The 22,912-nt window shown below is 43.0% G+C and overlaps 1 protein-coding gene across 1 annotated transcript in view; it reads right to left on the bottom strand.

The window, feature by feature from the left end:
• ACMSD (aminocarboxymuconate semialdehyde decarboxylase) overlaps nt 1-22,912 on the bottom strand; it is a 49,409-nt gene continuing 26,497 nt past the window's right edge. The window contains exons 5-10 of the mRNA XM_065413734.1: nt 22,499-22,735; nt 18,792-18,885; nt 17,171-17,266; nt 13,841-14,013; nt 763-861; nt 1-63 (exon numbers count right to left, since the gene is read on the bottom strand). Of these exons, the coding sequence (XP_065269806.1) occupies nt 1-63; nt 763-861; nt 13,841-14,013; nt 17,171-17,266; nt 18,792-18,885; nt 22,499-22,735 (762 nt within the window). The remainder of the gene's footprint in view (nt 64-762; nt 862-13,840; nt 14,014-17,170; nt 17,267-18,791; nt 18,886-22,498; nt 22,736-22,912) is intronic.

Here is a 22,912-nt window from a genome sequence, read left to right as displayed (position 1 = left end):
TTATTCAAATTGTTTTCTGTCAAGACCCAAAAATGCCAGAGCATTGCCAGCTTTGAGTTTATCCTGTAAAAGAATGTATATTTTTATAGCGAACCTTACAAATGTTGTGTATGTTAACACCCAAGATATGGAAACAGGATTCTATTAATAATGTTTCAGGAAATCTCTTTCCATGGAATTACCTGCTGGAGGAGGCCTGGGATGCGGGAGCCGTGAAATGATCTTACGAGGATTCCCCTGTATCAATCTATGGGGGTGGGTGCAGAGAGTTTTCCCTAACTGTCCCACAAAATGAGACCTGCTTCCACTCTCGGGACTGGGTAAATTCCTACAGAGCTGAACAGATTCCAAAAGATCCACAAGGCTCTGTGTCTCCATATTGGCTTTGGGGTCCCCACCCTTGTCTCCTTGGCTGCACAATTCCACACTGCCATATTGTTCACTCTTCATTTCCTGATTCACTATGGAGTATATTGTAGAAGCTTGCTGCATAGCTCACAGCTTTCCTAAGCCGTTTAGGCTCCAATTCAGCAGTCTATCCCTATTCAACAAAGCACTTAAGCACATACTTAAAGTCATATCTAAGTCAAGCATGTGCATGTGCTTTCAGTGCTGTGGGGAACCGGTTCTTAAAGACTAAGGGGCTGAGATCCCATACCCTCTGAAGTTAATGGAAAACTCTCATTGACTTCTTAGGGCCTTGGATCGGGCCCTAAAAATGGAAGCTTAAAAACTGAAATAAAAAAATGTAAAGAATTTTACCTTTAGTCCATTATCAAACTCTTCCATAGAATCAATCAGTTTTCCAGGTTCTAGTTCCCCTAGTGGAAAAGGGTAATCTGTTCCCAAAAGAACTTTGTCCTGCAAACAGAGAAACAAATTGGGCATTTCATAAAAAAGCTGCACATCCTCTGTGGGGTTCTTAAAAACAGTGAAGAGGGGTTCTTAAAAACAGTAAAATGATGAGTATATGCCGCACAGATTTTCTATGGTATCTATGTTTCAATCATCTTTAAGATTCTAAGTTTTGTTTTCTAAAAAAAACCCAAACCCCAAAAAGAACACTTCCCAAGGTTTCCTGTATTTTGTACAAATTTGAATGAACAGATTTTTGTATAGAAGGGGGAGATTGACTGAACCCAAGAATGATGATTTTAAAGGCTAGCTATGCTTGGGTGTATTTTCATCTTGATACATGGAAAGTTCAAAATGTAAATCCTTGGCATATGGAAAGAACATATATTCCTTTGCAGGAATGTGTTGAACAATGAAACCCTTCCTAGTTTGGTTAACTAAAGTAATCTGATATTGCCTTGAAATGTATAAAACAAAGTATCCAACACTCATCTTCTTTGGGTTCTGACCTGGGTTGACTGCAATACAGTGATTCATAACGGGGTCATGACCAGTTCTTGGTCATGTGATCCCATAGTTAAGTTGCCTGTAAAGGGGAAGAGATGGGTTTATTTCCTTTATGGTATGTAAAGAACATCTGAAAGCTTAGTTTTATTTCTGCTTGATTTTCCCATTATAAATCCATATCTTGTATACCTTGAAAGATTCTGCAGTAATTGGAAGACTAATGGAATTAGGACATTGTAAGAGACCAGAGACTAAAAGCTGTGCAATTGAGAGGGGGAGAGAATTTTAAGCTGTTTAAAACACCTTTTTGATCAGATGGTTTCCCCAGTTTGCTCTATATGTAGTCCACACAAATTCTACCAAGTGAAAACTTACTGCCTTCCTTGGCTTGGTATTATTCATATAAAGGAACTAAAATGAACAGTATAAAGTGCAGCCCAAATCTTCACCCTGGGTTTGGCTGCTCCCAGGATGCCTTTTAGGAATCTGGTCAGTTTACATCTTGGGTATTCTAAAAAAGAGAGCACCATTCCCACCTTCCTTATTCTTGGTTGAGCCATCTGCAAAAATGAGTCAGAAAAACACACACATTTTCCAGCAGGATCAGCTCCTGTTAACAGTACAGTGTCAGGCAAAAACTGACAACTTGTTGCACATCTATTTAACTCTGATGTCTAAAGAACAGTTGAGAGCAAAATGTAAAAAGAGCCAACCTTTCTGTCTCTTCAAGTATGGTAAGAGAGCTTATATACATGCATCTCTAAGAAGCCAGAAGTCCTCCAGAGACTACCAGATTTGATATTCCAGGATGGATACACACACACACGGAGGTCTGGGAAACTTAGGCTATATTTACACTATGGACCTTACAGCGGCACAGCTGTATCACTGCAGCTGCGCCATTGTAAGGTCTCCTGTGTAGCCACTCTATGCCGTCAGGAGAAAGCTCTCCCGCTGGCATAATAAAACCACCCCTAACAAGCAGCGGTAGCTATGTTGGCAGGAGAGTGTCTCCCGCCGACATAGCACTGTCCATACCATACCTGTGCTTTTGTCGGTCAGGGGAGTGTTTTTTTTCATACCCTGACCAACAAAAATTTTACCGACAAAAGTGCTAGTGTAGACATAGCCTTAGAGTGTCACTGTTCAATACAAGGTGGAACAGATTTTTTTTAGCATAAGCAGTTAACACATATCAGGGGACCATTCAATGTGAAGTGACCCATTAACACCCCTCCAGTCATAGAGAGGAAAGGAGGTGGGAGGGAAGCAGCTGGGTGTGTGTGTGTTGTTAGTGGGTTACAGATTGTTGTAATAAGATTGGCTTAGCAGTGACACTCTGAATTAGTTTCCCAGACCTGAAAAAGAACTCTGTGTAAGCTCAAAAGCTTGTCTCTCTCACCAACAGAAGTTGGCCCAATAAAAGATATTACCTCACCCACCTTGTCTCTCTAATGTCCTGGGGTCAACACAGTTACAACAACACTGCATACATTTTTAGAGTCAGAGTTTAGAGCCAGAAAGGACCACTAGATCATCTAGTCTGACCTCCTGTATATCACAGGACATCAGCACCACCCAGCATCTGCATACTAAATCCAACAACCACAACTTTTGAAGGCTTGGGGTTGGCAGTACTAAAACAAAGTGATGAAGCATGTTCTCAGGTGCTTTAGGATAGGATTTATTTTGTTTATTTGCCAAATGCTGCTTATTTTTTCTGTCTCCAGTAGGTGTCACCCTGGGGTCTCTGAAAGAATCTATACAAGAAGATATATGAAAGTGTAGAATCTGCAAATTGGTTGTATTTTGTATGTGTACATCTGTTTCACTACAAAAACCTTGGGGTCAGATTAGAATAGGAGAATGTATACCTTTTTTGTCTGCTAATACAATTTCTGAGAACAGTTTACATGAGAAACGTATTAGGGTCTGTGTATTTAAACACCTCAGGATGCTACTTGATTTACAGTATCTTTACTGATATTGGGACATTTTCTGCTCCAGAATACACATTTGGGAGAGAAACGTTGTTTCTTCTGTGTGCAGCATAAAATACTGTACAATATTATTAGATGGATTTATTTGGAAAGGAGAATGAAATTCAATTTAGTATGTCAGATAAGCTCAACCAATCTAGGGAGATTCTTACATTTTTATTTAAGGTTCCTTATGTGGGCCAGAGCAGAAGAAAGTCTGACACGCTGGTTTTTGTTCCTCTCTCACTAGAATCTCTGGTGTAAACTATCCCAATTTAGTTTTTGTTGTTAGTTTCCTCTGATTTAAAGTAGTTTACAGCTGATCACGCTACTGCCAATGAACTGATCTGAGGAACTGCAGATAAATAAGGACCTTTGGGAATATTGTGGCTCTGCCACTGATTTGCTGAATGGCTTTGGATAACTCAGCTTCTCTGTGCTTCGGTTTTATCGCCGTCTATAAAATGGTGACTGTAATGCCTATTCACAGCCACCTCCCTCCCAGAAGTATAGTGAGGATTCATTAGTTAATGTTTGTAAAGCACTTGCAGATGTATGGGACTCTAAGTCTTAATGTGTTATTTATTAATTATCTAAGAGTATGGCCTAAATCCTTTTTCCCACTGAGGATTTGTAGTTTGACATATGAATAGATCCACTTAATATTGCAGCTCTGCTTTAAATAAGACATACATTGCAGGTAGGGCTGTCAAACAATTAAAAAAATTAATCGCAATTAATCGTGAGATTAAAAAAAATCACGATTAATCGCAGTTTTAATCGCACTGTTAAACAATAATAGAATACCATTTATCTAAATATTTTTTGATGTTTTCTACATTTTCAAATATATTGATTTAAATTACAACACAGAATACAGAGTGTACAGTGCTTATCTTATATTATTATGTTTGATTACAAATATTTGCACTGTAAAAAAGATAAAACAAAAGAAATAGTATTTTTCGACTCACCTCATATAAGTACTGTAGTGCGATCTCTATCGTGAAAGTGCAACTTACAAATGTGGAAATGTTTTTGTTACATAACTGCACTCAAAAACAAAACAATATAAAACTTTAGCACCTACAAGTCAATTCAGTCCTACTTCTTGTTCAGCCAATCGCTAAGACAAACAAGTTTGTTTACATTTACGGGAGATAATGTTGCTTGCTTCTTATTTACAATGTCACCTGAAAGTGAGAACAGGCATTCGCGTTGCACTGTTGTAGCGGACATTGCACGGCATTTGTGTGCCAGATATGCTAAACATTTGTATGCCCCTTCATGTTTTGGCCATTATTCCAGAGGACATGCTTCCATGCTGATTACGGGTTCTGCTTGATAACGATCTAAAACAGTGCAGACTGATGCACGTTCATTTTCATCATCTGAGTCAGATGTCACCAACAGAAGGTTGATTTTCTTTTTTGGTGGTTTGGGTTCTGTAATTTCTGCATCAGAGTGTTGCTCTTTTAAGACTTCTGATAGCATGTTCCACACCTTGTCCCTCTCAGATTTTGGAAGGCACTTCAGATTCTTAAACGTTGGGTCGAGTGTTGCAGCTATTTTTAGAAATCTCACATTGATTCCTTCTTTGCATTTTGTCAGATCTGCAGCGAAAGTGTTCTTAAATTGAACAACTAGGTCATCATCTGAGACTGCCATAACATGAAATATATGACAGAATGCGGGTAAAACCACAGAGCAGGAGACATACAATTCTCCTCCAAGGAGTTCAGTCACAAATTTAATTAATGCATTATTTTTTTAACGAGTGTCATCAGCACGGAAGCATGTCCTCTGGAATGGTGGCTGAAGCATGAAGGGTCATATGAATGTTTAGCATATCTGGCAATGCTCCCAGCCACTGCGGGGGACAGGGGGGATCCCCGCAGCTCCCTGGCCACCACAGTGGGGTAGGGGGGCCCCCGTAGTCCCTGGCCGCCACAGGGAGGGCAGGGGGACCCTGGCAGCTCCTCACTGCGGTGATGGCAGGGGGACCCCGGCAGCTCCCCGCCGTGGCAACAGGGCAGGGTGATGCCCGCAGCTCCCCACTGCTGTGGTGGGGCTTGGGGAGCCCCGCAGCTTCCTGGCCACCATGGCAGGGCAGGGGGACCCCCCACAGCTCCTCACAGTGATGGCAGCAGGGGGACCCCTGCAGATTCCCTCCACCACGGGAGGCCAAGGGGACTCGCGCAACTCCCCTCCACCACAGGGGCAGCAGGGGGATCCCCGCAGCTCCCCTCCACCATTGATGGGGGCAGAGGGACACTGGAGCTCTGAGCCCCCATGGGTGGTGAGGGCCAGAGAGCTCCCAGCCACCGGCAGCTGCTGCAGTCCCTTCCCATTTTATCATGGATATTTTTAGTAAAAGTCAGCGACAGGTCACAGGCTTCCGTTAATTTTTCTTTTTTGCCTGTGACCTGTCTGTGACTTTTACTAAAAATATCCATGACAAAATCTTAGCCTTACTCATGATTTCATTGCAAGTGTTGCAATATTTGGTGGGTTGTTTTTTTAAAATGTCCTAGCTTCTGGAGACAAGTGATTATGTGAGAATTTCAGCTTTCATTTAAAATAAATAAATACATAAATAAATTCCCAACACCATATGGGTGCAGAGAAAAGTTTTAAAACATGACCTGAGTACCCCTTAAAAGTGCACAGACCAGAAGACATTGAAAAAGAACCCAAAATTTGTTATTTAAAAAAAAAACTCATGATTTTTAAGACAATTTCATGATTTTGGGGATCTGACAATTTTTGCAATGCTTGGGTTTGGCAGTACTGCAATAGGAAGCCAAACTGCCATTTATTTAGGTCCAGATTTCATCCCCCTTACTCTGTAAGTAATCGCATTGGAATCAGTGAAATTAATCATGGAGCAAGAAGCGATTCAACATGAGTAAGAGTGGCAGCATTTGGCCTTTAGTATCTCCTTCAGAAGCCTGCCTTTCTAGTTTATTATATATTCACTTACTACCTCCTATCCCTGATAGAAGTTATCCCAATTTGTTATGTGTTTAACGAGTTCAAGCAAAGCTTGGATTTCACAGTGTTTCATGAAATTTTATCAAAAGTTTTCTGGAAAAAACCATGAGCTTCCCCTTCATGCCATTTGTGTTGCTCTGGCTGAGGAGTCCCTTGTGTCGGGGAATTCCCAGGTAGTGTAAAGCTGGTGTGGCTGACTCTTTGTCACCTGCTCCCGGCCCTCTCAAGTGTGGGAGGCATGCCAGGGATAAATGGGGTGGGTGTCATTGCTCTTACGAGGCCCATTACAAACTTATGCAACATAAAGCAGCACTGAGGCTGCCATTTAATTCACCAAAAGCAGCAGCTGACTCTAATACGGTCCGTCCCCCCACTTGATGATTACCTGTCCTGTTCATTCCCTCTGAAGCACCTAGTATTGGCCACTGTCGGAAGACAGGATACTGGTCTAGGTGGACCATTGGTCTGACCCAGTATGGCTGTTCTTATGCCTTGCATCTCGCTGGGTTTGCTGTGAGTCCTGCATCTCCAGCAAGGAGTGACATATTGTGTGCGGTTGTTCCAGTTCTGGCTATCAAGAACTGTCATAAAGATAGGCCATTGCTTACTCCCTGTGTCGCCAAAGCACTCAGTCCATCAATCGTTGGAACATAGCTGCTGCCCTGTGGAAGCCAAAGGGCATGGTGCAAAACTGGTAAAGCTTTTCCCACGACTCAGGCATCAAAGGGATCTGCCAGTACCATTTTGTAAAATCCATAGTAGTGATATATCTGGCTGCTTCTAGGCATTCCAACAGTTCATCTATCTTGGGCATTGGGTATGCATTAAATTTGGATAGAATGATAACCGTGTTGTGTCCTCTGTTTTCGGTACCAGAACAATAGGATGCCTCCACTCACAGTGAGATTCTCCTCCTCCCAGAGATCAAGCATTGCTTGTAACTCCTTCCAGACGATTTCCCATATTATCCAAGGACGCAGCCGAGGGGTGTCCTGGACTCGTTGCTCTGCTCCTGTAGCTATTTGGTGGTAGATCAGGTGAGTTTGTCCCAGTAGAGCCGAAAATACCGAGGGGAAAGACTTGACCAGGTGCTGTGTCTGGGTTTTTTGTTCCGGTTGGAGATCTTCCTCCACCTGTGTGACCTCAAAACTCTGGATCACGGGTGCCTGGGGACCTAGTTCAGGGTCAGGTTAATATGGTACAGTTGTGTCTCTTTTCTCTTTCCTGGCTGTCAGGTCTCATAGTCCACTGGACCCACTTGTTTTACTGCCTTAAATGGTCCTTACCCTCTGACCAGGAATGTAGACTCCAGACTCTGTAGTAGTAACAGCACTCAGTCACAAGGCCTAAACACATGCAGATGGGTGGCTTGCTTGTACACCTTGGGTTTGCTGGGTCTTTCACGGGCTCTCTTTTGCAAAGGTAACTAGAGATTTAAGCCTCTCATGCAATTGCAAGGTATACTGGACCACGTTTGTGGCCTTTCCCTCTGAGCTCAAAATCAGGCCATTGTTTTACCAACTGAGGTAAAACAATGTGACTTCACTGTTGACCACTGCCATCTGGTGGTAGGCCTGGCTCAGTGTCTGATCATTGCTTTGTACTCATATGAAATCAGTATTTCCTGTTAGATGATCCACCTCCTGTGGGAGTGTTGTCTTGGTGTCTTTCAGGGTGAGGGCAGGAGAAGGATCTTCTGGCTGGTTGAAATTCTCTTCTCTTGGGTCCTCTGCTTTGCCTATCACAACCATTCCTACTGCACCCCAAAGCCCTTTTAGTCCACAGAGCCAGTGTGGTCCCTTTGGATGGATGGTCACCATATTATTTTAGGACCTCTCTGAAGTATTCCCAGTCTCAGTCCAGGATTATAGGTTAGGCCACAGTTGCAGCTAATCCTACAAGGAGGGCTCCCATAGGTATCCCCACAGACAACTGTACTTGTATAGTGGGATAGAATCATACTTCACCATATATACGCTGAAGAATGATTTCTCTGGGTACCACTGACAAATGTGGAAAGCATTCCAAGGGACAGATTCTTCATTCTTCAGAATTTCACTGAAATCTGCTTTGTAGGCAGGTTAATTAACTTTATGTTTTAAGCCTTTCAGTCACATATGAGTTTGCAACTTCTGTTTCTCTTCCGCTTGACTCCGCCAGCGCAGTCTTTAAAAATAAATTAACCAACCCAGAAAAAGGACCTGGAATCTCAGCAACCTCCAGAATGCTGAATCACCCAGTTGCAATTCACTTAAATCTACTGAATGAAGGCATAGCATTTCTCACAGTATTGTAAAAGGGAGAGGAAGAAGACACCAAATGGTTTTACACTTGCATAATCAGGGGAAGAAATCTGGTAATATTAAAGGAACAGCTTAAAATTAAAGGGCTAGGCTCAATCTGTTGTGCTGTAATAATATTGAAGAGCTATGGAAATATACCAGAGATTAATATGGCCCAGCTAAATTAGTTTTTTATTATAAAATTAGGGTAAATTGAAGGTTTGGAGAGATTTTTGCAGAAAAGAACTCAGTGGAGTAGTAAGTGAAAATGCAGGGGCTGCTAGTCCATAAATCTTTGAGGCAAAACCTTGTAAATGGGCCATGAACCTGAAGGTTGGATCATATGTACTAAAATCTTGAAATCTATTGCAAAAATAGATGCATTGGATCCAAAAAGTATCACAAAGTGCAGTAGAAAAGCCTGGATAGAACATCCATGTTATATTATTATGATTTGTATGGTAGCATCTGTGAGCCCCAATCTAGGATCAGAGCCCCAGTGCTAGGCACTTTACAGATAAATAACAAAAAAGACAGTCCCAGCTCCAGAGAGCTCACAACCTACATGCACTGAGCCTGATGGGGAATATCTGTGTGCCAAACATGCCATAGGACTCGCAGTTCTGCTGAGAATGCCATAACATCAGGGCTGGCTCTAGGCACCAGCAAACCAAGCACATGCTTGGGGTGGCACATTTTCAAGGGCGGCATTCTGGCCATTTTTTTTTTTTTTTTGCTTCCGGCGGCAAAAGCGTAGAGCTGGCCCTGGCAGCAGCAGCGCGTTGTGTGCGGGGGGCGCCCTGGGGCCACTGCGGTTCGCACCGCGGGGGAATAGCGCTGCACCTTGTGGCTGGGCCAGGCAGGCTCCAAACGGGGGACACTCGGGCTGGGGGCTGCCCCGCGGGGCACACGGAGCCACCTGCAGGTGCTGCAGGGCGGCTGCCCCCCAGCGGCGCAGCCGGGGCTGGGCGAAGCGGCCCAAGCCGCCCAGGGGCTGCGGCAGGGCGGCCAGAAGCAGCAGCAGCAGCGGGGCCATAGAGGGCAGAGCGCTACCGTGCGGGTCGGGTCCCACGTCCCGCTCTCCGGGGCTCCACTTCCTCTGGGGCTACCCTGCCCAGGCTCTTCAGCCCCCTGCCGGGGCAGTTCCCTGGCTCTGACCTCCCGGGTCCCGGCTGGTCCTGAAGGCGAGAGCCCTGGCTGGAGGGACCCTGGGCTGAGGTGCGGCCCAGGAGCCCCGCTGCTTACCCCGACCCTGCCAGCGCCGGACCGGCTGGAGGCGAGGGGGGAGCGGGTGGAGTCAGCTCTGGTGGTGGGGAGCCCAGGGCTGGGGCGGCAGGGGGTGCGGGTGGGGGAGGGGAAGAGAGAGCCCAGCGCTGGGGCGGCAGGGGGTGCGGGTGGGGGGAGAAGAGAGAACCCAGGGCTGGGGCGGCAGGGGGTGGGGGGGGGTGAGGGCCCAGGGCTGGGGTGGGTGGCAGCCAAAAATTTTTTTGCTTGGGGCGGCAAAAAAACTAGAGCCGGTCATGCATAACATGCCTATAAACAAGGATAGAGTTGGGGAAATTCTCCTCAAAGTTATACACAAGGAAGCCATTGGAGGTGGCTGATCCTCTACTGCACTGTGCTTTTAGCAATGCTTTTGACAAACAGCCTGGTGAGGGTTTGTTTGTTTGTAATAAACCTAGGTTGCATGGTTTCAGTTGTCACTGTGGACTTTTCATACAGCTCCCACTGTAAATCTATCTCTAAATTCTGGTGACTTTGGTCTTTACTCTGTCTTCGCTCAGTGGAACGATAGCCTTATTATGTGCAGCTTTGTGTATAGAACTCTCCTTATATTATTTTGGGTGGTTAATTGTGCTATCATGTTGCTGAGTCTTGAGGGCATCTTCGAATGGTTAAGTCTGTCTACACTGCACAGACACTGTGGGGGAGCTGCATGCAGGAGTAAGGACTCACAAGTGGTGGGTATCCCAACAGAGGCCCTGATCCAAAAGCCCATTCACTTCAATGGGTTGTGGACTGTGCCCAGAATGCATAGTTAACTGTAATCAATTGCTTCTTACATGTTGTTGCTCTTTTTCTCTGCCTAGTAAAAAGATCCCTGTGCCAGCCATACAATCTATTAATTAGAGCGGTCTGCACAGACATCTAGTGGTGAAAGTGGGTAATTAACTAGCTTTTTAGTATTCGATGGAGAGAAAACATTGGCCACAGTGTGCCTCTGAGATCTGTATGTGTAAGGGGTCCTTGTGGAAGCAACCCCCTCTTCCCTGGGGAGGGCACTGTGAGGATCCAGCGAAACGTGTTGGGAGGGAGCAAGCAGTGGCTGGGACAAGGAAGGAGAAGGCGTAGGCTGTATTTACAGTTCCCCTCCATGGTGGGGATTCCTCTGACAGATGCAGAAGCCCTGTGTGGGTTCCAGAGATCCACAGCCCACTGACACAGGCTTTCTGTATGGATGGCTCTAAGCTCCTGCTGATCCCCTGGGATCCATATAGATCCCAGGTTTCATGGAGTTTGGATGCTATCCTCTTGCCTGCTTCCAGGGAAAGGCAAACACTGCACCCCATAGAGTAACTGGGGAGAAAACTCATTTGGCCGTCTTCTGCAGGCTTGCCTGTGGAAGGGACTGTTCAGTCCCACTAGTATTTGGGACATTCCAGTTCAGGGTTGGGTTTTTTGTCCCATACTCTTATTTAAATAGGCAGCTACTATAATATTTCCTTTCCTTTCTGCCATAACAGTTAAAATATTTAGCATTCTGTTCTGTTTAATATGCCATTCAGGATTTCCACCTGAATTCCCTTTAGTGATTTTCCAGCCTATTGCTTCCCAAGCAGAAATACTATTTGCTTTTCTCAACTAAAAGTGTTTTTATGAAAACACTTGGGGATTTTGTTTATTTCTTTGGGTTTGGGGTTCTTGTGATGGTTTATGAACAAAGCAAGCAGCCTAACTCAGGTGAGTATTCTCACTGAAGTGAATTGTTCACAGTCCACGGGAACAAGGATGACAAAAATTTGCAGTATTGGGCCCATTATTTCTAGAACTCCATGAGGCAGAAACCTCAACTGATGTAGACCAGTATAGCTCCATTGGCTTCATGGAGATACGCCGATTTAGACTAGCTGAGGTTCTGAGCTTATATTCACTGGCTGAAATCCTGGTCCTATTGAAGTAAATGACAAAACTCCCATTAACTTAACTTCAATGGGACCAAGATTTCACCCACTGTTTAGTCAGGTGTTGGTATTTTGTACCTTGTTAATATGTTTTGTACACCAGTTCTATCCATCCACCTGCACTTCTGATCCCTTTGGATCCAACTACATTACAAAAAGAGCCATGCTTGGGAACCCTTTTTAAAATGGTTTCAGATATAAACATGGTGTACTTCTCAGGGATGTTCAGAGGCTTAACTTTTGTAAACTACTTTGAGATCTTCAGATGGAAGGCATTTTGGAAGTGCAAATTAATAATACTTTATATATGCCAAATATTAGGATTAACTTTATATAATGAGGACTTGTTAAGAAATGGTCGAGTTTCAGCTGTGAATGGCCTTCCTTAAGAATGTCTTGAGGAAGGCCAATCTCAGTTGAAAAATAACTACTGGATCCAGGGATGAAAGTAGTTTAAAGGATTTACAGATACGCCGGAGTCCTGAGCGGGGCGTGGCCTCAACAGGAAGAGGCGGGGCCTTTCAAGATTTAGAGGCCCTGGGGCTCCAGCTGTGGCTGGGAGCCCCAGGGCCTTTAAATCACCCAGGAGCAATCAGCTGCAGAGGCGCCTGGGAGCCCCGGGGCTCAGGGGTGAATTAAAGGGCCCGAGGTTCCGGGCCCTTTAAATCACCGCAGGAGCCTTGCCGCCGCTATCCCGGGGTGGCAGGGCTTGGGGCTAGGGCTGGGGTAGCGGCGGCAGGGCTCCGGCAGTGATTTAATGGGCCCGGGGCTCTGGCCACTGTGGGGAGCCCCGGGCCCTTTAAATCCCTGCCGGAGCCCAGCTCCCGGGGCTCCGGCAGCCGGGCTCGGGCACTGCAGGTAGCCCCGGGCCCTTTAAATCGCCTCCAGAGCCCTGCTGCTGCTGGGGTAGCAGCGGCAGGGCTCCGGCAGTGATTTAAAGGGCCCGGGGCTCTGGCCACTGTGGGAAGCCCCAGGCCCTTTAAATCCCCGCCGGAGCTCTGGCAGTTGGGCTCGGGCGACGCTTTTAAGGGCTCAGGGCTCCCTGCAGGTGCCAGAGCTCCAGCTTTAAATCCATGCCCGGGGCTTCCCGCAGCGGCTGGAGCCCTGGACCCTTTAAATCACCACCTGAGAAGCTGGTCTGATCCGGCATGGCGGACCAGCTCTTGCTGGTACACTGTACAGGACTGGACCGTACCGGCTTACTTTCACCTCTGACTGGATCCTAACCAGTGGTGCAAGTAAGCCGGTACGGTCAGGCACACCATACCATTAAGACATTTATTGCTGGTATGCTGTGCCAGAAAGACCTATTTCAAGAATGAATTGTAGAGCCCTGCGCGGATACAAATTTATACTTGTGGATGCAGATAGCCATGGATAAAAATTGGTATCCGCTGAACCGCAGGGCTCTCCTGGGAACCGCAATGGCAAAAAGAGCAGAACATGGGGCTGCCACTCCCAGGAGCCATCTCCCCATGCTGGCAGCTCCACCGGCGCGGCTGTACCACCCGCAAACCCGCCCTCAGCCCTATCCTCTGGCGGGGCTGTACAGACCCCAGACAGGAGACTCAGCCGTGTGGAAGGGCTGGGGGAGGCTACAGCTGCGCCAGAGGAGCTGCTAGCGTGGGCCGCTCGCTCCTGGGAGTGGTGGCCCCACATTCTGCTCCTTTCACTGCTGTGGTTCCCAGGAGAGCCCTGAGGTTCAGCGGATACCGATTTCTATCCGCTGATATCCACATCCGTGGGTATAAATTTGTATCCGTGCAGGGCTCTAGTTACAGAACATTTTTTGTGAGGGCGGGTGGAGTCAGGGGTCGGTACTGTACTGGTAAGAGTTAAAATCTACTTGCACCACTGATCCTAACCAGCCACTTGGATTGGAAGTATCTAGCTGCCAAAAGGGGGCTGAAATAATTTTCTGTTTGTGTCCATATTTGAAGCATGATAAGATTCCCACTCGAGTTCCTCAAGAAAGAACTGAACGCAGTATGACTCACCTGGGCAATATCAGCTGTATATCCTAGGAAATATTCCAACTCACCTCTCCTATTACATCGATTAGCAGCTTTAGGGCCCGAGGATCATGGACAAGTGAATCCGTGTAAAATGAACCGAGGTATTTCTTTGGATCAACTTTATTATCCACTGCACACAAATCAGGGCGCACATTGAATCCATGGGAAATACGCCCTAGTGTATATGGGAAAGCGCCACCTACAAAGAGGTAATTGTATTGAAAGTGGAAATTATTTCTTTGCTTTACAAAACCTGAAAAAACAGGAAGGAAAAAAGCTAATTTGTCAACACAGAGAGAGGTTATTGTGCAGCTATATAGAAATTAGTATCATATAATACTCAAGAGTGAGCAAGAGATCTTAATCACAACAACCCCAGGCACAAAATGTAATAAAATGGTGCAAATAAGCATCGTTCCATTAACATCAATAGAGAAACTCCAATTTGCTCCAGCAGAAGATTTGGCTCCAACGTTATAAGAATTGAGCCACATCAATGGCTAAAGATTGGCATATAGTGTTTTTGACCAGGGATTGAGACTGGGGGGCGGGGAAGCACACTCATTGGACCAACAGTGGCTGGGGGTTGTAGATGATTTTGTCAGCTTATTTTGGGTAGCGAGAGTGTTCACTGCACTGCTCATGGATCTCCCCTTCACAGCCGGCTCACAGTAGCTGTACAGTCTTAAGACCATGTTTACAGCGGCAGTGGAAGCAGCACACAAAAGTTTTTGCTAGATGCGTGGTGAAATCCTGGTCCCATTGACTTTAATGGGGCCAGGAATTCATCCATTGTTTTTCTGGCTGATATAGACACGCCTTTGGAAGACACTGGCAGCCCTGTCAGCTACATGTTGTGAGATAGGTTGTGTGGGAGGATGGAGGCAATTTTAAATGATGGCACAGTGATAAGTGAAAGCACTACAAGATTTGATGGGCAGAATTACTGGGCTTTCATTGGTAAGAACCGTGTTGGTCAATGCAAGTAAATTCTTCAGGCACTGAGGGAAGAAATAGACATATCTGATTATTACATAGATAAAATACATGCCGAACAGTTGTACATCTTCTCTCCACTTCAGTTTGCTTGATATTTGATTTAACTTTACAGTTTCCTAGACCTGCTAGGCTGGATCTCTAGTCCTTATGATTTTAAGGAAAACCTTTGAAATATGAACCCAATGTAAACTGAAGCAGTGATGTCTGTCTCAGCTGGTAGACACCTGAAACTATTGGTCCTTGGAAAGTTCCCCTATCCGTATCAATGAGTGTTAACACTGAAGCTTGAACAATAATAATTTAAATATCAATATTGTTATCAATTTCACTACAGAGCAAAACATTCAAGGAAAAAAAGGAATATCAGATTCTGAAGATCTGCAAATCCTACTTGCATGGCACCTTGTTTTGATGTCTCACTTTTGCATCTCAAGAGGACTGAGTCTGGTGTGTGGGTGGAATTTGTGAGAATACCCACACCCCAAAATAATATACTCATTGACAACCATTATTCAAGTGACACGTGCCAGCTCTTGCCATGAGACGAAAGTCTCTGTTCCCTTCTCCTCACATTTCCTCCCCAGCTGTCCGTTCTTTCTCTTCAGGAACATAATTTCAAAAGAAAATTGCTTCCCATTGGATGTCAAAACAGAAAAATGGCCAGGTCAACAATACACCAGAAAACAGATGCGCATCTTTAGAGCTCACCAGATTCCATATGACAATATGAGCCATACTGCGAAGTTATCCTGGTCATAGATTTTATACCACACAGCAGGCAATTCAATGTAAAGAGTATAAAGTTAGCCATGAGGGCTTCATTATTTATATCAGATACGGCTGCATGTCTTTTTTTCAGACACAATCCTGAGAGCAAAAATCATAGCTCTAATTAGAAGAGCTTACTATCTTTTTTCCATTTTTAACCTTATTTTAAAAAAAACTTGATATAAAATGACACTTAAAACAAACAAGTGGAAGTAACTGCAACATTGACATTTCTGCCTTTGTCACTGGAGCACAATAATATCTGAGAGCTTAGAATAGCACTGTGGGCAAAGTTTTTGTAATCGCTACAAACAGCAATCTGTCGCCTGCATTTTAGTTTGCTTCCTTTATTGGTACTGTATAAGCTTTTCTGTGTTTCCCTCTGCTCCTATTGTGTGCCTTTTCTTTCGTCTCTCTTACAAGAGCAGCTCCTTCCTGAGTATCTCTGAGTTGGTGCAGGCTTCTGATTTTGTTTCCAATTTACTCTCAGCTCAGATTTGAAAAGGAAGAAAAAAAGAAAGGAAAAAAAGGGGGAAACGAGAAAGAAAGAAATTCTGAATAAACAACTCACCTTCAGCTCTTCTGATGTTCTCTTTGCCAAACAAGTTGCCAGACAATGCTGAAGAAGCTACACCCTTTCTTTTTCCCCACACCATCCATAAGCATTTTGCCCTTATTAGCTCATCATAAATGCATAATTAAGATGGGCTACTAAAAAGTCTTGCCTAGAGTAAGTAATTTGTGGTGACTTTTAATTACCCCTTTTGGTTAAATCTGCTGTGTGGTCAAACTGAGTCCCAGTGACATATCAAAACATCGAGGACTGGATTCTGCAACCTTTTGTATTCAAAACTGTCCTTGACTTATCTGGCTTGGGTTTTGAGTGAACATTTCTTGTCAAAAGACTAGTCTCTGAGAAGCTTATTTTCAGAAAGCAGAAGCTACCGAGAAGCATTACGCAAAGGCTGCATGATCCATTTTTCATTGCTTGTGATAAATTTTGTGTTATCCAATCTGCATATTTCAAAAGCAACCCACAGACCATGGCCTCACTCCAAATCTTTCCTCATACAAAACTCCCACTGACTTCCAAAAGGGTCAGTAGGTCATACTGGTGAATTCAAACCCAGATATCAATACTGATCAACATGGGGTATCTCTAGAGAAAAGTGGATACTTTGGTCTCTAGGGCTTTTCAATCCTTGGCTTCTTTGCTCAGACTATCAACAAAGATGCCAATTACTGACAGCTGTAGTGGTGTTTTGTAATGTGGACTCAAGTCCACGGGAAACAGGAGATGACAAAACCCAGTTATTTTGGAACATTTGAACTAAACTGATTCATTAGGAATGACAAGGCCTGGTTCCTTTTAACAATCACCTTTAAAATGGCTTGTTCCTTTTTAAATCATCCCTTTGAGATAGGCCTAAGTCTTTATTTTAACTTTATATTTTTACTGAGTGTTGTTTTTCAAATAATATAAAATTAAATGCTTGAATTTGCTCTGATAACAGACAAAATCAAACAGCAGAACCATTCAATAATCCCCAGCAAGAACAGTGGCTTCTGAGGCAAACTACTGTACCTACCTCCATGGGCAAAGCAAACTTTCAGTTTAGGAAAAGTTTCAAAAATTCCTCCCATAATCATGGAGCAAATGGCAATGGTTGTTTCCCCTGGCATGCCTAACAACAAGAAAAAGTTTCATAACATAAGACATCACACTGCAGCTTGATGTTTTCCCCAATATCCTCTATACTTAATGCCAAAGTTAACAGTTACAGTGCAAATGACAAACTGCATAGCTTTATTTCTTATTAGAGAAGCACTCAACGCTATTAGTTAAAGTTCTTAAACTGTGGTCAGAAAACAGGACTAGGAACTAAGAATTCCTGAGCTGTAATCTCAGCTCTGACACTGACTCTCTCTACCTTTGGGACAGAATTTTCAAACTTGGGTGCCTAGAGATAAGCACCTAAAGCCAAATTTAGGAGCCTAAACCAGTCCATGGATGTTGAGGGTGCTCAGCACCTCTAAAACATCAGGTCACTGATGTGCCTAACTTTAGACTTTGAAAATTTGGGTATTAACCTCTCTGCCTTAGTTTTCCTGTGATGGGGGAAAATAACACTCAGAAGGGAGTTGCCAGGATTAATTAATGTTTGTGCAGTGCTCTGAAGATGTAAAGCTCTACATAAATACCATGAGAATGTGTTTTTAGGTTACTGCATCTCATTAAGTAAGTAAATATAACAATATTCAGTTCTTTTTAACACCATGTCAAATAGACCTGCGCTGAGTAAGGTTATATGATATGGTGTTAAAAATAGTGTGAGCAGCTGGTAGCCCATCTATACTAGAGCTCACATTGGATCTGAACCAGGGTTAACAAAAGGCTCTAGTATAGACATGGCAAATGTAGTGCAACCCAGTGGTGATGTGAACACTTGTGCACCTTTGCTAGAAATTTCATGTATGGAGGTCAGGCGTTTCACAAGTGCAGTGGTGGGTGCAACACCAAAATGTTCTAGTGGAGATAGGGCTAAAGTGCCTGATTCTGTTCTCAGTCACAGTGGTGTGTAACTCCAGTGAAGTCTATTGAGTTACTTTATCTGGTTTAGCACTGTGTAAGAATAGAATCAGGCATACAATTTTCCAGGGACTGTCACAATTTTACCCACTGTTACTCTGTGCTGGACTTCAACTCTAATTTAACTGACAGATGTGGAAAACACAGAAACGAAACAATTCCCTGTTGCCTATACCTCTAAAGAGCCTCAAGCACATGTTGTTTCAGCTATGGTTGAAATGAACTTAAATTCAAAATATTCCCTTCCTGGTCTCTGTTTCAGAGGGTCATTTGCTAATTCCACTTGTCTTTCTTCTAATCATGCTCCCTTTGGGAGCCTTCTTGTTACAGAGGCAGAAGATGTGTTCCTGGAGATCTGCTCTCTAGGAGGCAAGAGAACATTAGAGGCTGCTGCAAGCCCCTTAAATTCTAGTGATACAGATATTATAGATATATAAAGTTTAGCCAGTGAAGTTTACAGTGTTGACCTAATGGCAGTGTCTGATTTTAAAAATGATTGACAGAAAAATAATGTAGTCTTTCTCATGCAATTATACATTTGCAATTGTCTCCTTGGCATAAGGTGTTGCAGCTAATGCCAGGTAATGAATGAAGATTAAGCATTGTAACTATATACTCACCCACAAGCCAGGGAAGCCAGTACTTGGACATCCTTCCATTTGTCTGCATGTCCCAGGGATGCACAAACAGACAACAGTTTAATAATTCAGCTGCCTTTGGTGAAAAGGAAAAAAATATTATCTGGACGTAACGGCAGCAAAATGAACTCCAAAATGTATGTATGCTCCGGGCAATACTGTTAAAAAGGCCTTTTTTTGCTTTGGCTGTAAATAGTTCATAGAAAGGATTACAAGATTTAGCAAAAAATGGAGGTGCTCACTTAGGCCCAAGTTGTAGCCCCTATACCAAGTCTGAGTAAATGGGCTTGGCACATACAGAATCCACCCTCAAAGCTGTGGCATGGCCCTACTACAACTAAAGGGCACCAAGGGCTCCCTGGTTGCTATGCTCCTTTTCCCATTCCCAGTCCCTGTGTGTGTGTGAATGCATGAGCCAGTGGATCCATATAGTCAGCATCCCCTCAAAGCCCACCATAGCAGCAGCATGAGGCTTGTCTTTGCTAGAGAACTACACTGAATTAGAGCATAATCTCAAGTTAACGAACACTGACCAGCTGACGTGGTGTTGAACATGACTGCCTGCATCTACACTGCCTACAAAGTTGTGCTCAACATCATGTTAGTTGAGCTCTAGGTCATGTTTTGACTCGGTGTAATTTTTCTAGTTAAGACAAGCCCCTGGAAAGACATCCTGCACCCATGAAGATTGTGGTATTTACCCCTTCAGCCCTGATCCTTACTCCAGTCCTTACTCCGATTCAAAATTTTCCTTGAGGGCTGCAGGATTGGGCCCTTATAACAACATTTTGTCATTTAAGTAAAAGCGTTCTTCAGATTTAATTGTTTGGTACAAAAGTGCTTATCACATTATTTGTATCTGTGTCTTACTGCAAAGTTAAACTAAGTGCAAACTAACATTCTGCCTGATTGTATTTAACACATGGGGTGACTTCTCAGAGCATTGGATAGAGGTGCCTATAGAACAGAAGTCTGCTGTGTTTGGGAACACTTGTTACCTGTCCCACTGCATGGATTCACGTTTAGAATTGTTTCTATCCAATCTGGAGGGCTACAAATCAAGCTCCATTCTTCCCACTAATCCGTCTCCACTGGGACTACATTTAACATTCCAAGACTTTGTGCAGGAATAATGAACTTATTCCATTAGAAAGCTGGGAATTCCCTCTTTTCCAGTAGGATACAATTCTTATCTTTAGCCTAAGTAGCTTACAAGATGAGACCTTTACATTGCAGCATTACTGTGTCAGAAAATTTGGATAATTTTTAGAGATTTAAAAAATTTACAGTTGGACCCATGTGTTAAGAGAGTCTGACGTTACATGTGGATTGATACACAAATAGTACCAAGATTTTTTTAAAGTCTGTATATTTCTGAAATATTTCTTTTCTGTTAAATATGGAGCACAGCAAGTTACATGATAGCATGGTGTAGTTTAAAGCTTTTATTGGCAAGGACGACCTGAATAGCTTGCCATCAACACAAACTCTTGCCAATGAATATATGTGCACGCTGTGCTGTTCATTTATTAGGAATGTGATAAAATAATATTAATGTATTAATTACATAATTTAACACACATGTAAATGATACAGTAGGTTAGACATAGTTGTGGTGAGTAGTGCCCATAAATTAGTCTTTATTTTGTTATAAGTTGGTCTTAACTTCCCTCCCCTTTCTTTTTAGTATTTGAATAGCTCCTCTATACAATATAGAGTTAAAGAGAATTTCTTTGTAAGCAAACAAACAAACAAATCCAAACAGTACACAAACCTCGAACACTGGGATTTCAACTGTTGGTAATTTCAGAAAAGAAAACAGAGGAATTGTACAGGTTATGGGTCCTGATTGAGTGAACTAGGTACATGCTTAATTTTAAACACGAGTAGTCAGGTCTACTCACGTGCTTAATAGGGATTTTAATAATTCTATTTTATCACATGTATGTCTGGACCTATGTTTCTTGTAAGGGAGATATAATCACAGAGTTGAACAATTAGTGGTTAACTAGTCTTACAAAGTAAATAAAGCTAAAATTTGTGGATAAATGCAAGCTCATGATTTGTGAATAGTTAACTGTTGTCATAAGGATCAGGATTATATTCGTAAACAAAAATGTGTAGCTCAGTAAGTGGCTTGATGAACTGATACAGCTCAAGGTCAAATGTAGCTTTTTTTCATCATCTTTACTTTCCAAGGGTGTTTCTGCATGTGATGCTAATTATTGTGGGAGGTAACTTCCTGTATATGTTCCAACATATTGATGGATGTAAGCATCCCCATAAAGTGGAGATTGATAACGGACTGTGTGTGACCGCAAAACCAAACAAGTCATCAAGATGCTGCACTAACAGTTCTCAAGCAAATTGAGAGTTCTGAAAAGTAACTGCCATGAATCAGTTTCAAGCTGACAGTTATAATAACCTGTGGATCAGATACAGAATGTACACTGATTAAATCTAGGAATTTAGATAAATGATGGAGCCCATCTGGACTTCACGCTGTTTTAAAAAATGTATAATCTATAAACTCAGTTTGTAATCTATAAACTCAATTTTGAATTTTTGGTGATGTTTACTCAATTCTGTGTGGCACTTAGATTCCAAGGTTATCATGGCCTGATCCAAAACCCATAGAAGTCTATAACAGTCTTTTCAAATACTTCAGTTGGCCCTTGCTACCTAAGAAATATCTTAGATACATTAAAAAAATTAAATGACTGAGGCTCAGATTTTCCAAATAGCTGTTGGTTGCTAAGTGCCCAAATCTCATTGAAATTTGATGCCTAACTCCCTTTGGTCACTTTGAAACTCCCAGCCTTAAACTGTTCCCCATTTAATTCTACTTGGACACAAAAGTAATCATAGGACTAACTCAGACTTTACTAATTGTCACATACGCCCTCATTCACAAACCAAAAAAGTGGCAACTCTCCTAATTTTCCAGCAATAGTGGAGCGAGACCTACAGTGAGGTCTCATATGACTAAGATTTCATTATGTATTTTACAAAATATGCTCCAGAACATTTGCTGGTATCTCATGGTGAATTACCATACATAATTAAAGCTAAACCTATCAAATAGCTATTTATCAGCATGCCTTTCTCACGCATAACTTCAAAGAGCATCATTGGGAATCTGCTTGAATAAAGGCCCAATTCTGCAGTCCTTGCACACTCACAACTCCCATTGACTTCACTAATATTCTTGGGTGAGTAAAGAGTATGGGATCCAGCCATGAATGCTCAATTGGATATATAGGCTTGACCCTGTGCCCATTGAAACAAATGGTAAAAACTCCCATTGACTTTAGTGGGGCTGGATGAGACACCATATGAACAAAGACCCTGTGAAATGTACTATCCTTTCCTTTTTAACATTTATTATGTTAGTTTATTTGCAAATTAATAATATTCAATATTAGCTGTCTCCCCCAGTCATTAGAGCAAATGTATGAGTGTCTCTTGTAAATGATCATTCATTACATAAAGAAAATTAGCTACATTAAACAGATTTTCTGGACTAAATCCTGCTCTCAGATATACTACTGTAAATTTAGATTATTTCCATTGAAATATTTGGATTTATACTAGTGTAACTGACAGCTGAATTATTCCCAATGCCTTTTGTTTAGTTAGAATTTCATATCACAACATTCTTTGGGATAAACTAGGAAATGTCTACTCACAGCATAGACAGCAAACAGTTCTGGTGCATTCAGGTCCCATTCGTTGATATGAGATCCTATCTGTACCCCAGGAAAGCCAAGCTCGTTCACACAGCGATACATTTCCTTCACAGCCAGGTCTGGTGCTTGCATAGGTAATGTGCCAAGGCCGATAAACCTCTTGGGGTACTTTTTTACTGTAGCAGCTAAGTCATTATTTAATAATTGGCACAGATCTAAAGTATCCTCAGGTTTGGCCTGGTATGATATTAAGAAGAAGAGTAAATTAAAATGTAGTTCCCAAATGTTATCACCTTGACAGATGTTGGAAGAAACCCAAAGGATTGCATGCAAATTATCACCAAGAAAAAATGTCACAGCAAACAATACAAGGAGAAGACTTAAACCAAGGCTTTTGCTTCACCACTAGTCATT

This window comes from Emys orbicularis, chromosome 11 (genome assembly GCF_028017835.1).
Source record: "Emys orbicularis isolate rEmyOrb1 chromosome 11, rEmyOrb1.hap1, whole genome shotgun sequence".
NCBI lineage: Eukaryota > Metazoa > Chordata > Testudines > Emydidae > Emys > Emys orbicularis.
This window is presented reverse-complemented; position numbering and strand designations above follow the sequence as displayed.